This window comes from Macaca thibetana, chromosome 13 (genome assembly GCF_024542745.1).
Source record: "Macaca thibetana thibetana isolate TM-01 chromosome 13, ASM2454274v1, whole genome shotgun sequence".
Classification (NCBI taxonomy): Eukaryota; Metazoa; Chordata; class Mammalia; order Primates; family Cercopithecidae; genus Macaca; species Macaca thibetana.
The window spans coordinates 53,006,506-53,021,402 of NC_065590.1; the positions used below are offsets into that span (position 1 = coordinate 53,006,506).

The window sequence follows — 14,897 nt, forward strand, 5'->3', positions numbered from 1 at the left end:
TTTACTTTAGAAGTTTGATACTAATTTTTTCATTGTTAATTCTAGTTATAAAAATAATTCCTATTAGCCCGGCATCATGGCGGGTGCCTGTAATCCCAGCTACTTGGGAGACTGAGGCAGGAGAATCACTTGAACCTGGGAGGCGGAGGTTGCTGTGAGCTGAGATCGCGCCACTGCACTCCACCCTGGGCGACAGAGAGAGACTCCGTCTCGAAAAATATGGAGAATAATAATTCCTGTTTATTTTTAACATTATTATTATTATTATTACTACTATTATTTGAGACAGCGTCACTCTTGTCGCCGAGGCTGCAGTGCAAGGGTGTGATCTTGGCTTGCTACAACCTCCTCCTCCCGGGTTCAAGCGATTCTCCTGCCTCAGCCTCCTGAGTAGCTGGGGTTATAGGCACAAGCCACCATGCCTGGCTAATTTTTTGTATTTTTAGTAGAGATGGGGTTTCATCATGTTGGCGAGGCTGGTCTCAAACTCCTGACCTGAGGTGATCCTCCTGCTTCGGCCTCCTAAAGTGCTGGGATTACAGGCCCAAGCCACTGTGCCCAGCCTGTTTACTTTAGAAAAGTGAAAAAACTGAAAATGTGTTTTGAAAAACACAAAAATCGCTCAGTTTTACCACCAAGAGGTAGGTTTTTTTTTTTCTTTCTTTCTTTTTTTTTTTTTAATTTTTAACTTTTTGGAGAGATGTGGTTTTGCCATGTTGCCCAGGCTGGTCTTGATCCCCTGGGCTCAAGCCATCTGCCTGTCTCAGTCTCTCGGACTGCTGGGACTATAGGCGTGAGCCACTGCACCTGGCTTCCAGAGATAATATTTTATGGTATTTACTTTTTTCTTTTTTTGTTTTGTTTTGGTTTTTTTTGAGACGAAGGTCTCACTGTTGCATAGGTTGGAGTGCAGTGGCATGATCTTGGCACATTGCAACCTTCGCTTCCCAGGCCCCACCAATCTTCCCACCTCAGTCTCCTGAGTAGCTGGGACTACAGACATGCGCTACCATGCACAGCTAATTTTTGTATATTTTGTAGGCACGAGGTCTCGCAATGTTGCCCAGGCTAGTCTCAAACTCCTGGACTCAAGTAGTCTGCCTGCCGTGGCCTCCCAAAGTGCTTGGGTTGCAGGCATGAGCCACCGTGCCTGGCCTGCTTTCTTTCTTTTTCCTTGAATGATTTTGTATTTTTATTTAGTTATATCATATTGTTTTGAGCCTTGCTTTAAAAATATTCCATTCCATATTCTACTAAAGGTTATTTGAAAACATAATTTTAAATGACTGCATTGTAGTCTAAAGCACAGGTGTCTAATCTTTTGGCCTCCCTGGGTCACACTGGAAGAATTGTCTTGGACCACACATGAAATACACTAATGCTAATGATAGCTGATGAGCTTAAAAAAATTGCAAAAAAACCTAAATGTTTTAAGAAAGTTAATGAATTTGTGTTGGGCCACATTCAAAACAATCCTGGGCCACGGGTTGGACAAGCTTAGTCTAAAGGAATAAGCCACACTTTAACAAGCCATTCTCATACTAGACTTTTAGATATTTTTCAGGAAATTTTAAAAATTACATATGTGCATTTGGCTTCAAATTTTTTTTTTTTATTTTTGGAGAGTCAGGGTCTTGCTCTGTTACCTAGGCTGAAATGCAGTAGCAAGATCATGGCTCGCTGCAGCCTCAACCTCCCAGACTCAGATGCTTCTCGTGGTTCAGCCTCAAAGCTGGGACTACCACGTGACTCATAGATGACGGGGGTCTCTCGTGGTTCAGCCTGCCGCCCCAAGTAGTGGCCAGATCTCAGCTGGGACTACAGGCATTCTCCGTGCCAAGTATCACAGGCGCCCGCCCTGGCGAGTTTTTTTGCATTTTTTTATAGAGACAGGGGGTCTCGATCCTGTGTCCGCCCCTCGGTTAGTCGCGGCCCGGAATTCTTGTCCTCAAGTGATCTTTCCTTCTCCTCAACTTCCCAAAGTGCTAGGATTATAGGCATGAGCCACAATGCCTGGCCTATTTTGGCATTTTGACTTTGATATTCTGAATTATTATTATTATTTTTTGAGACAGGTCTCTCTGTTACCCAGGCTGGAGTGCAGTGGCGCAATCTTGGCTCACTGCAACCTCCGCCTCCGGGGTTCAACTGATTCTTCTGCCTCAGCCTCCCGAGTAGCTGGGACTATAGATGCCTGCCACTACGCCCAGCTAATTTTTGTATTTTTTAGAAGAGTCAGGGGTTTTGCCATGTTGGCCAGGCTCATCTTGAACTCCTGACCTCAAGTGATCTGCCTGCCTCGGCCTCCCAGAGTGCTGGGATTACAGGTGTGAGCCACTGCACCTGGCCTGAACTATTTATTCAAGATAATATTGCTAGATGCAAGATTTTTATTAATTTGTTATTATTAAATTTTTTAATATGTATAGTAGAGATGGCGGTCTCGCTATGTTGCCCAGGCTGGTCTTGAACTCCTGCGTTCCAAAATGCTGGGATTTCAGGTGTGAGCCACGGCACCTGGCCCACTGTCTTATGATTAAAAATTAAATCATTTGATTAATACACTGTAGGGCCATGAGGAGGAAGCACCTGGAAATGCTATTGTATTATCTTTTACTCTTTTTTTTTCTTACCCTGTGGGAGGATGGAATAAAATGACTTGTCATCCATATATTCTGGATGGTTGAAAGAAATATTCTGTATCAATCACGTTCAATCATGACTATTTACCAGGGTTTTCAGATATTTTGGGACACCTAATAGTAATCGTTAGTCCTAAAACCAGTGTGAAAATTAACTGGAAGGAGGGAATGGACCATCTGTAGATACAGTCTAAAGTAGGGTTTTTGAACTTAAGTGTACAGGAAAGTCAAACCAGAGTAGTGTAAAAAATGAAGGTTGGTAGTCTTTAGTACTCCAGGAATTTATTTTTCAGTCACCTTAAGAAAAAACAAGACAAACAGCTTTACTGAGATTTAATATTCCTAGGATTTTTGGATCCTAAGAATAATGCATTTTAAAAGTTACCCTGCATCGTTCTTCTTTTTTTTTAAATAGACATGGGGTTTCACCATGTTGCTCAGGTTGGTCTTGAACTCCTGAGCTCAACTGATCCTCCCACCTTGGCCTCCCACAGCGCTGGAATTATAGGTGTACTATGCCCAGCCTTTTTTCCCATTTTTAATTGGATTATGGTTTTTTCTTATTAGTTTGTAGTAGTTCTTTACGTAATTTGGAGATGACTTCTTTGTCAAATATATGTATTTCAGATATCTGGGCTTTTTACTTTTAATGGTGTCTTATTGTGACTAGAATATAAAGACCAATTTATTAATTTTCTTTTTATGGTTAGAACTTTTGTGCCCTTTTAAAACAAATCTCTTGCACCACATTTTGATAAATGTTGAGATAAGAACCACTTGCTGGTTGGCGAGGAACTGGGGGAAATAGAAGCTTTCTGAGGAGTCCCTCCAAAATCTTTCCCAGCAGCCCTAGACTTTCCAGGAATCCCCCAGTTGGTCTCTTTTTATAGTATTAAAATTTGAGCTTTGTTAATTTTATGTCCCCAACTAATGTTAAACATACAGTTATCTGTCTACTACAGTGAAAACAATGGGCTGTAGCTAAGTTACTTCAGTGTTACTCTGGCTTGGAGCAGGGGCCCCCCAACCCCCAGCCCAGGGACTGGTGTGGGTCCGTTGCCTGTTGGGAACTGGGCTGCACAGCAGGAGGTGAGCAGTGGGCAGGCGATTGGGCATTACCGTCTGAGGTCTGCCTCCTGTCAGATGTGCCTTGGTGTTAGCTTCTCATAGGAGCTCAAACCCTATTGTGAACTGACCATGCAAGCTTGTGCACTTTTTGTGAGATTCTCCCTGGTACCAAAAAGGTTGGGGACTGCTGGCTTAGAGTACAGTGTTTCTCCAGTTTTTCTGCAGAAGTATCCTAACCACAGGGGAGAATGAGTGCATGACTCCAGGGGCATCTGGAATCTGTTTGTTTGTTGGTTTGTTTGTTTGAGACCGAGTCTCGCTCTGTTGCCCAGGCTGGAGTACTCTAGCATCATCTCGGCTCAACTGCAACCTCCACCTCCTGGGTTCAAACAATTCTCCTGCCTCAGTCTCCCAAGTAGCTGGAACTATAGGTGGGCACCACCATGCCCAACTAATTTTTGTATTTCTAGTAGAGACGAGGGTTTCATCATGTTGACTAGGATGGCCTCCATCTCTTGACCTCATGATCTGCCTGCCTCGGCCTCCCAAAGTGCTGGGATTACAGGCGTGTAGTGGAGACACAGTTTCACCATAGTGGCCAGGCCAATCTCGAACTCCTAACCTCAAGTGATCTGCCCACCTTGGCCTCCCAAAGTGCTGGGATTACAGGCATGAGCCACCGTGCCTGGCTGGCATCTGGAATCTTGACAAGGCCTGAAGCAGCCACTGAAAGCAGGGAATTTTTCTTTGACGTCTTCTATCTTAAGATATCTTAAAAGTGTGTGCCAGTTTTTAGGGAGATTGTTTTCATTTAAAATAACATTTTAATGATTCCAGCTTTTGCTCCTAAATTTAGAGTGAAATTGGGGGAGGCGTCAGAAGGCTGTATCATTATGCTTGCTCAACAGCCCAAAATAATAATATCTTCGGGTGTAGGATCTTTTGTCTTCATTAATCTATGTGCGTTGCCATTTTAGGGTGTTTAAGAGACTTTTACGATAATTATGTTGAATATCCCTTATTTGAAATTCTGGGACCAGAAATGTTTAGGATTTTGGATATTTTGAGGTTTTGTAATATCTGCATTATGTTCTTACCGATTGAGCATCTCAAATCAAAAAATCAGAAATTGGAAAACTCCATGAGCATTTCCTTTGAGTGTCATGTTGTTGCTCAGAAAGTTTTAGATTTTGGAGAGTTTTGGATTTTTGGATTAAGGGTCTGCAACCTGTACTGGCAGAGTCAAAACAAGATTTCGGGTCTCATTGCTCCTCCCTGTATACTTGCTGGTCTCATAGTACTAATGTGAGATCATGGGATTATACCTTGAAACGACAGAAAAGAGTTGGATAAATTCAGACCAGCTTGAAAAAATAAAAACGAGTTACTGAACCAAGAATTTTGAAGAATTTCTGGAAAATAAAAAAGCACTTAGATGCCCTAACTTTAGAAATTAAATGTAAGTGTCGGGCGCAGTGGCTCACGCCTGTAATCCCAGCACTTTGGGAGGCCGAGATGGGGAGATCACAAGGTCAGGAGTTTGAGAACAGCCTGGCCAACATGGTGAAACCCCGTCTCTACTAAAAATAGAAAAATTAACCGAGTGTGGTGTTGGGTGCCTGTAATCCCAGCTACTGGGGAGGCTGAGGCAGGAGAATTGCTTGAACCCAGGAGGCAGAGGTTGCAGTGAGCTGAGATTGGGCCACTGCACTCCAGCCTGGGTGACAGAGCAAGACTCTGTCTTGGGGGGGGGAAGAAAAAGAAGTTAAATGTAAGTTTAATTTGCTCTTAGGTACTGGGGGAGTGTTAAAGATCTTATGGGGAATACTAATGCTCCTTTTCCTGTTGATGTATGTATTTAATAATAAAATGACCCTCCTCAAAGGGCTTTATGATTTTAAGTATACAGTAATTTGTTTGGATCATTTACTTCTGAATTATTAAATATACTCTGATTTGTTGTTCTTGGGTTTTGGGACACTTTTCTCTTTTCTTCCCTTTTTTTTTTTGAGATGGAGTTTCGCTCTTGTTGCCCAGGCTGGAGTGCAATGGTGTGATCTCAGCTCACCGCAACCTCTACCTTCCAGGTTCAAGCGATTCTCCTGCCTCAGCTTCCCTAGTAGCTGGGATTATAGGCATATGCCACCATGCCAGGCTAATTTTGTATTTTTAGTAGAGACGGGGTTTCTTCTCAGGCTGGTCTCGAACTCCTGACCTCAGGTGATCTGCCTGCCTCGGCCTCCCAGAGTGCTGGAATTACAGGCATGAGCCACCGTGCCCAGCCATTGGGACACCTTTTTCTTAAATTTGCTTAAAGTTAATGCTTTTATTACATTGTTTATAGTTAGACATTTAAAATGTAATTTTGGATAAAATATTTATTTTTGGTAGTAACCTCATTGTATTGTAATTATAAGTTAACTGTTAGAAACAAATAGATCAAGTTATGTAACTTGTTTACAATAAGAGAGCAGTGTTTTAATTGGTCATTAGATGTTGATGATAACTCAGTTACCATTGGTTATTAAGATACTTATTTGGTAATCTCTTTCTTTTTTTTTGAAGACAAGGTCTCACTCTGTCGCCTAGGCTAGATGGAGCACAGTTGCGCCATCACAGTTCACTGCCCGCTTGACTTCCTGGGCTCCAGTGATCCTCCCACCTCAGCCCTCCCCCAACCCGAGTAACTGGGACCACAGGCGCACGCCATCATGCCTGGCTAATATTTTGTATTTGTTGTGGAGATTGGGTTTTGCCATGTTGCCCAGGCTGGTCTTGAACTCCAGGGTTCAAGCGATCCTTCCACTTTAGCCTCTCAAAGTGCTGGGATTACAGGCATGAGCTGCTTTGCCTGGCCTGGTAATCTCTTGATTAAAGTACAGAATAATTCTTTACTGCATAACAGTGAGAATAGATATAAAATACTTAACCATCAAAGACATTTGAAATTGTTACCACACCTGTTTTAAAAAATTGTCATTAAAAATAAATATCAAGTTTATCTTAATTAAGTGTACAATGCAGTGTTGTTAACCATATATACATTGTTGTACAATTTTTTATTTTACGTGACTGAAACTATACCCATTGAATAACAGCTCTCCATTTCCCCCTCCTCCCACCCCCTGGCAGCAACTATTCTACTTTCTGTTTCTATGAGTTTGATTACTTTAGATACCTACACGGTATTTGTCTTTTGTGACTGGCTTATTTCACTTATGGTTCATCCATGTTGTAGCTTATGCCTGGATTTCCTTCTTTTTTAAGACTGAATCATCCTCATCCACTGGTTCTAGCTGAAGTATGATGGGATCATTCTTCCTGGCAAATAAATTCCCGTTTCTATCCAGAAAACCAATAAAATGTTTTCCATGAAATGTTTAAAAAAAAAAAAAAAAAAAAAAAAAAAAAAGACAATCCATTGTATTGCATATGCCACATTTTCCTTATCCATTCATCCTTCTGTGGCCATTCAGGTTGCATCTACATCTTGGCTTCTATGGATAATGCTGCATTGAACATGGGTGTATCATTATACCTATTTTTAAAGGGTGTATCTGTTTTTCTCTTGCAGATATATTCGACTTTATGGGAGAAAATTTAGCAAAGAAGATCATGTTCTTTTTATTAAGTTATTGTATGAGCTGGTATCAATTCCAAAACTGGAAATCAGCATGATGCAGGGATTTGCCCGCCTTTTGATCAACTTGTTAAAGTAAGTCTATTTCCAGTGGTTTCTGTTAAGGTTTGTTTGTTTCTTCAGGGTTTTAGGGAATGAGGACTAAGTCCTTTTGGTAAGAAGACCAAGTCTCAAGTTGCCAATTTGGAAATTGATTGCAAAAAACATTATCTTTAGTTTCATCAAATGTGTTAATTAACCTTTTAGTTAAAATTGCATCTCTTCCATGATGTGGTCTTTTCTCTAGCACCCATTGAATTTCCCCTTTCATAGGTTAAGTCCCTCAAGAAAACAAGACAAATATTATAGATTCTTTTGCTTACCCTGAAGCATCCAGCTCAATGCTGGAAACAAATATTCCATAGTGTGGGAAAACATGAAATTCATCTACAGTGATGGTGACACAAATTTAAATGCCCTCTTTTATCTGGAACTCTTTGAGGTTTGAGCAGCAGCAAGAATTGGGTGCATTATTCTTATGTTCTGCTAGTGAGTGGCCGTGGATGGGGAAAAGCAAAACCCACTGTGATGAGCAGCAATATTTAACTGTCCCTGTGTAGTATTTGTGGTATACACACATCTGTGCACACATGCACACGTAGGTATTTGTTTTATTTTACTTTTTAGGAAAAAGGAACTTCTTTCAAGAGATGATTTGGAGTTACCCTGGAGACCACTTTATGACATGGTAGAAAGAATATTATATTCCAAGACAGAGCACCTAGGATTAAATTGGTTTCCTAAGTAAGTGTTTCCATTTAAAATACTTATTTGGGAGTACTTGGGGTCTTTTAGGGGGTGATCATGATTGAAAAATACTGGGTTGTTTGAAAGAAACAAGCAGATATTTTAATGTGCATATTTCTATGTAATTTGACTCCTGAAGCAATTCATTGCCCTCTATAAACTGTATCTGAAGCTGCATCTCTCTTGCAGATCATTGACTTCTTCCATCTACAGCCTGCCTCTTGGAGACCTAATTTTTGGTTTTATATTTTATTCTGAGTTTATATAATAAAATAGCATCTGCCTTTTTTTGGTTAATAGTGATTTCATACTTGACTGATAGGTATCATTTCTATCCAATTGTAGTCTAGCTTTAAATTTTCTCAGTTTTAGCATGTTTGGCTTATCATTCTTCTTTTTTCTGAGACAGGATCTCCCTCTGTTGCTCAGGCTGGAGTGCAGTGGCACAATCTCAGCTCACTGCAACCTCCGCCTCCCAGGTTTAGGTGATTCTTGTGCCTCAACCTCAGGAGCAGCTGGGATTACAGGCGCGCACCACCATTCCCAGCTAATGTTTGTATTTTTAGTAGAGATGGGGTTTCGCCATTTTGGCCACTCTGGTCTCAAACTCCTGACCTCAGGTGATCTGCCTCTCTTGGCCTCCCAAAGTCCTGGGATTACAGGCATGAGCCACCATGCCCGGCCTCTTCAGTGTTTTCTTTTTTGTTTGTTTGTTTGTTTTGTTTTTTTTTTGAGACGGAGTCTCGCTCTATTGCCCAGGCTGGAGTGCAATGGCGTCATCTCAGCTCACTGCAAGCTCCGCCTCCCGGGTTCATGCCATTCTCCTACCTCAGCCTCCCCAGCAGCTAAGACTACAGGAGCCCACCACCACGCCCAGCTAATTGTTTTTGTATTTTTAGTAGAGAGGGGTTTGACCGTGTTAGCCAGGATGGTCTCAATCTCCTGACCTCGTGATCCGCCCACCTCGGCCTCCCAAAGTGCTGGGATTTCAGGCATGAGCCACTGCGCCCTACCGCCTATTCAGGTTTTAATAGCTAGCTGTTTTTTCTCATTGTCTAGAGTCATTTGTCATATATACTCATTTCTTTTTCTTTTTCTTTTATTTTTTGAGACAGAGTCTCGCTCTGTCGCTCAGGCTGGAGTGCAGTGCTGTGATCTCGGCTCACTGCAAGCTCCGCCTCCCACGTTCACGCCGTTCTCCTGCCTCAGCCTCCCGCACAGCTGGGACTACAGGCATCCGCTACCACGCCCGGCTAATTTTTTTGTATTTTTAGTAGAGACAGGGTTTCACCATGTTAGCCAAGATGGTGTCGCTCTCCTGACCTTGTGATCCGCCCGCCTCGGCCTCCCAAAGCGCTGGGTTTATAGGCGTGAGCCACGGCGCCCGGCCTGTGTACTTATTTCTTGAAGAGCACCATTCTCTATGCCTGTATTAATTTCCTTTTTCTTTTTTGTAAATTAAGTCTTTAAAGACTTCTGCGGTTTTCTCTCTCAGTCTTAGGCATGTCTACATTATTTCATTATTTCTTGTTAAATTCATGTAATCTATGATTAGCCCTCAGCCTTTACTTAGGTCAACCGTCTTTGTCCCTTACCATAGAATTTTTTGAAAATGAGTGCAGATGGCAAATGTGAAATGGTGTAAATGGAGGAGGTAAAACATGATCTTCAACTTAGGTCCTAATTGGTTTTTGGACAGTTTGGGACAAGTAAAGTGGTTAGAAGTCATTTATTTCTTGCAAGTTTCATGTGTTAAAACAAGGAAACTCATTTCAACCATAAAAATGCAAATTTTATCATGAAATAGAGTAGTACATTGTGCAAGTATGTTTTTACCAGTATTTGTTATGTTTTCTTCCCTCCCTCCCTTCCTCTCTACATTCCTTCCTTCCTTCCTTTTTCAGGGTTGCTCTGTTGCCCAGGCTGGAGTGCAGTGGCAAGATCTTGCATCACCACAGCCTTGACCTCCTGGGCTCAAGCAGTCTTCCCGCCTCAGCCTCCTGAGAAGCTGGGACCACAGGCATGTGCCACCATGCCCGGCTAATTTTTAAAACTTTTTATTTGTAGAGACGGGGTCTCACTGTGTTGCCCAGGTTAGTCTTGAACTCCTGGGCTCAGGAGATCCTCCTGCTTTGGCCTCCCAAAGTGCTGGGATTACAGGCTTGAGCCACTACACCCAGCCCCAATATTTATTAAGAAAACTCAGAATTGAATACAAAAGCTTTGTTTGTAAAGATTCCTTTTGGGTGTTATTTTTGCCACAGGGACCGTGATCTATACTGGTTTGACTGAGTCTTCTTTAAATGAGAGGTCAGGGAATTTCTTACTGGCTTCACCATTTCAGATGAGATTGGGCACATTCAGGGTGTTAATGGCCATAGACAGGCCTCACCATTTCATAGATCTCAGGGACCTTTGAACTGTGTTCAGATCAGTTATCTTTCTGAGGTTTTTCTTGCTGATAATTTTGGCTGCTTCTGAAAGTATTTTGTAAATGAAAGGAGGAGATAAGGCAGTTTCTTCAGTGATACCCTGTTCTTTAGTATGCCCTCTTATTCGCTGCTTTATAACCAAGCGTCCTACTTTCCTGCCTTAAAGGTCTACCTTTGCAAAGGCACATGCTGCTTTTAAAGTCCTGTGTGGTCATTAATAAATATCCATGGCTTTCCTCTTCAGTGATAAGAGCTGTTTGTCTGGAAATTTTCTATTAATATTGGTCAGTCAGTGCTTATTGATTATGTTTACCATGTCTCTTCCTAAAGTGTCACATCATCCTTGTCCTTAAAAGTTTTACCATGACTATTCTTGATCTTTTGAAGACACGTTGTGACTGAAACACGGCACTGACTCTCAACTCTTAACAGACTCAGCATTTCATTTTGTAATTGTAATTATTCTAAAATAAAATTTATAAATCATATAACCTACCTATACTCATTACCTACACTGTGACAATTTTGAATTTTTTCATCTTAGATATATTCTGCCACATTTTGAAACAGTTTTGTCGGCTGACTACATGTGTTCATACTATTTTTAGAATGCTATTTTTATAATCAAAAGTGAAAGATTGCTTAATTTGTTAACTGTCTTTCAAATTTTAAACTTATGTGCCTTATGTTTTTGTCCTTATTGAAATTGCTGCTTAGGGTGGTGGCATGTATTTCAACATGATTTTAAAAGCTAGTTCTATTGTTTGAAGCAAAGATTATCAACTTCCCTCTCTTCCCTTCCTCTTTACCTTTTCCATCCTCTCTCCATCCCTTTTTGTATCCTTGTTTCCCTCTTTTCTTTTCTTCCTTACTTCCTCCTCCTAGCTTTCTGTCTGTCTTTTTGCCTCTAGGGCAAAAGACCCTTTTTAGTCTCTTTATCCCCATCTCAGTCTACTTTTTACTGGAGAAAGAATTGGTAGTGTTTTTTATGCAATAGAAGAAGTAAAACTGGAAAGGAGATGAGTGTGAACTAATTGTTAGTGATATAAGAATTATTATTTACTTTATAAATGAAGCTTTTGAATCTTATGGACATGGTTTTATTTTATAAAACAATATCCCATACACTTACTTTGACTAGCATATTGCAAGTTATATCATAGGCAACACACTAATGGTGTTGCTCCTCACAAAATGTGGGAGAATTATGCATAGATCGCTTTTACAAATGGGCACAAACAATTCATATTTCAATTGCTATGTGTATACATTTATTTAGTATTATTACCACTAATTTGGTTTTTGTGGGTGGTTATAAAGGTTTTCATATTTGCATCATGAGTAGCTTGGGCCTACATAACTTGTTTACTACTTTTTAAAATTTATTTTTAAAAGTATCTATTCTCTTTTACATGTATTGTTCTAAGGGTATCATATAGTATTATATTTTCATTTTTTTCATATTAATCTGCCTCTGGAGAAATTTGATATTTTCTTTTTCTGGTATTTGTTTATGGCATTTGTTTCTCTATTGAGTCATTAAAGAGCTATTTGAATTGGTGCTCTTTAAGATACAGTTAAATCCTTTGTCCTCAGCTCCCCACACTCACCACATGGAAACGACATTTTCCAGACCTCTGTTTGGGGTTTCTTGGCACATGTGGCCATACTTAGGAGTTTAAATTACCACCAGCAGCTCATGGATGATCTCTAGCTACAAAATTTAATATGATAATCAAATGATGAGAAGAATTTATCCTAAAACCTGTTGAAATTTAAAAGATTTTATGGTTGTAAACCATGATTATTAATATGGTATTTACAATTATTTTTTAATGTATTTGAAGACCATCCTATTTATTTTTAAAAATATTCTTTTATTTGGAAATTTAAAATTTTAGCAAAATTCGGCTGGGTATGGTGGCTCACGCCTGTAATCCTAGCACTTTGGGAGGCTGAGGTAGATGGATCACCTGAGGTCGGGAGTTCAAGACCAGCCTGGCCAACATGGTGAAACCCCATCTCTACTAAAAATACAAAAATTAGCCTAGTGTGATGGCGCATGCCTGTAATCCCAGCTACCCAGGAGGCTGAGGCGGGAGAATCGCTGGAACCCGGGAGGCAGAGGCTGCGTTGAGCTAAGATCATCCCACTGTACTCCAGCCTGGGCGACAGAGCCAGACTCCCATCTCAAAAAAAAATTTTTTTTACCAGATTTTATTAATGTTTTGGATAGTGTTTCTCACAAAAGTTGTTTCTGTGCTACAATGTTCTTTCTTTAAAAACTGATCTTTTAAAAGCAAATTTAAAAAATAGTTCAAGTTCAAGTTGATCAGGCTTATTGTCATTTAAAACAATTATGCATGCTCTTTTTATGTGAGTGGTAAGAGTTATTACAATTTCTTAACACTTGCCATAAAGGTATACTTTTTAAAAGTAATTTTAATGAAAAGTCAATGCTAATGCACATCAGTAAGGATAATGTTGTACTTACTATTTATACTTTTTTTTTTTTTTTGAGATGGAGTTTTTTTTGCTCTTGTTGCCCAGGCTGGGGTGCAGTGGCACAATCTGGGCTCACTGCAACCTCTGCCTCCCAGGTTCAAGTGATTTTCCTGCCTCAGCCTCCTGAGTAGCTGGGATTACAGGTGTGCACCACCAAATCCAGCTAATTTTTTGTATTTGTAGTAGAGATGGGGTTTCATCATGTTGGCCAGGCTGGTCTTGAACACCTGACCACAGGTGTGAGCCACCGCACCTGGCCTATTTATACCTTTCTTTATGGTGAAATTATCTTGGCCCTAATTTTGAGTGAAGTGGCTATGAAAAATGACTACTTACTAGTTTAAGTGAGCAATATTAGATTTTGAAGATTAGATATGAGATGGATAATGTCTAACGGTGGATTTGTTTGGATTTAGAGAAGGCAAGTAAAACTAGATGAGTGTTTGGCACAGGTTTAAGAAAAACAAATACTGTATAAGCAGTTACCATTAAATTATGAAGGGATGAAGTCAGATATACAGAATAGTCCATCGTTACAGTTAACCAGTTCATTTATGAAAAAGCAAATATTATTCTGAAGTTAAATTTTAGTTCAAGAACTGTCAAGTGAAGCTGCAAGTACTTCTGGCTATGAGCAGTCTAGTTTACTCTCATCTTCAGTATTTCATTTGCTATACTTTTCCCTGGTTTAGAAGTGAATATTGTCCTGATAAGGCCAAGGAGGCAGGAGGCATAAACCTCCAAGTTTATATGAGTTCACTGTCTCAGTAACTGGAGGCTAAGACTATTGGTTTTCCTCAGGCTTATCTGCTAATATTTAACATTTACTTTATTAATGGCATCATAAGGAAATCAAGGTCCAGAGAGGAAAATTCACACAGAATCATTGGTTGAAACTGGAACAAGAGCTTAAGAACTGGGACAAGGACTCACTTTCTACCCTTAATAATAGGGTGGCAGTTGGGGAGGAGTTTCCTATTTTGTTGTGATTTCCTGAAGTCATAAATTAGTAGCTACTCAGAGGCAGTAGAATCAATGTAAGAGCAAAATAAGCACAAAATTTTAATTTTTAAGGAAATTGAGGATACAATTTATTATGGCTAAGTATGAAATAATAGATAACATTTATTATCCTTAATTCTGGGCCATATACCTGCATTCTATACATTATCTAATTTATTTTTGTAACAGCTTTATGAGAGGTAGGTATTATTGCTCATATTGATAAGAAAACAGCTATAATACAACTAGGAAGTAGCAGAACTGATACTCAAATTCAGATCCGTCTGACTCTAAGCCCAAACTGTAAACCATTATATGCTCTACTGTGGCTTTCTTTTTCAACCTAACATATATTTTTCAACCTAACGTATCTTTTTAAAGAGGAAAGGGTATAAGAAAACCCATCCAAAGCTTAGTCACTCTGTAGATCCCTTTTGATTTAAAAAAAAGAAAAAAGTGTTTTGAATTGTTATCACTTTAATATTATACATTTCCAACAGTTGGAAAGTATTTAGTGATTATTCACTCCCTCTAAAAATTAGTGAAATGTAGTCTAGTAGCATCTAGCCTTAACCTTTTATTTTATTTTTAAACAGAAACATTGTTCCTTTCATCTTGAGAGATTACAAGAATCACAAAAGGTCACTATACAGATATCACAGGTTAGAGAGATTGTACCCTTTTCTGGATAAACATCATAAATCCAATGGTACAGGCCTTATGTATAAGAAGGGGTTGAAATTGACTTTATTTCGAGTAACTAAATTGCATTCCCACATACCCTAATCCTCTAATAAGTGAAGTGACTCTATCAAGTGTTAT

The 14,897-nt window shown here is 39.8% G+C and overlaps 2 protein-coding genes across 3 annotated transcripts in view; one reads left to right on the plus strand and one right to left on the minus strand.

Annotated features, from left to right (window-relative positions):
• The window catches only part of ACYP2 (acylphosphatase 2), a 914,175-nt gene that overhangs the window by 362,823 nt on the left and 536,455 nt on the right, over positions 1 to 14,897 (minus strand). The window lies entirely within an intron of this gene.
• The window catches only part of PSME4 (proteasome activator subunit 4), a 106,477-nt gene that overhangs the window by 13,708 nt on the left and 77,872 nt on the right, over positions 1 to 14,897 (plus strand). Inside the window, exons 2-3 of one of the 2 annotated variants that reach the window (XM_050753717.1) lie at positions 7,285 to 7,425; positions 8,017 to 8,133. In XM_050753717.1, the coding sequence (XP_050609674.1) occupies positions 7,285 to 7,425; positions 8,017 to 8,133 (258 nt within the window). Of the gene's footprint in view, positions 1 to 7,284; positions 7,426 to 8,016; positions 8,134 to 12,449; positions 14,738 to 14,897 lie in introns of those variants that run through there. The other variant, XM_050753718.1, reaches the window with a different exon arrangement.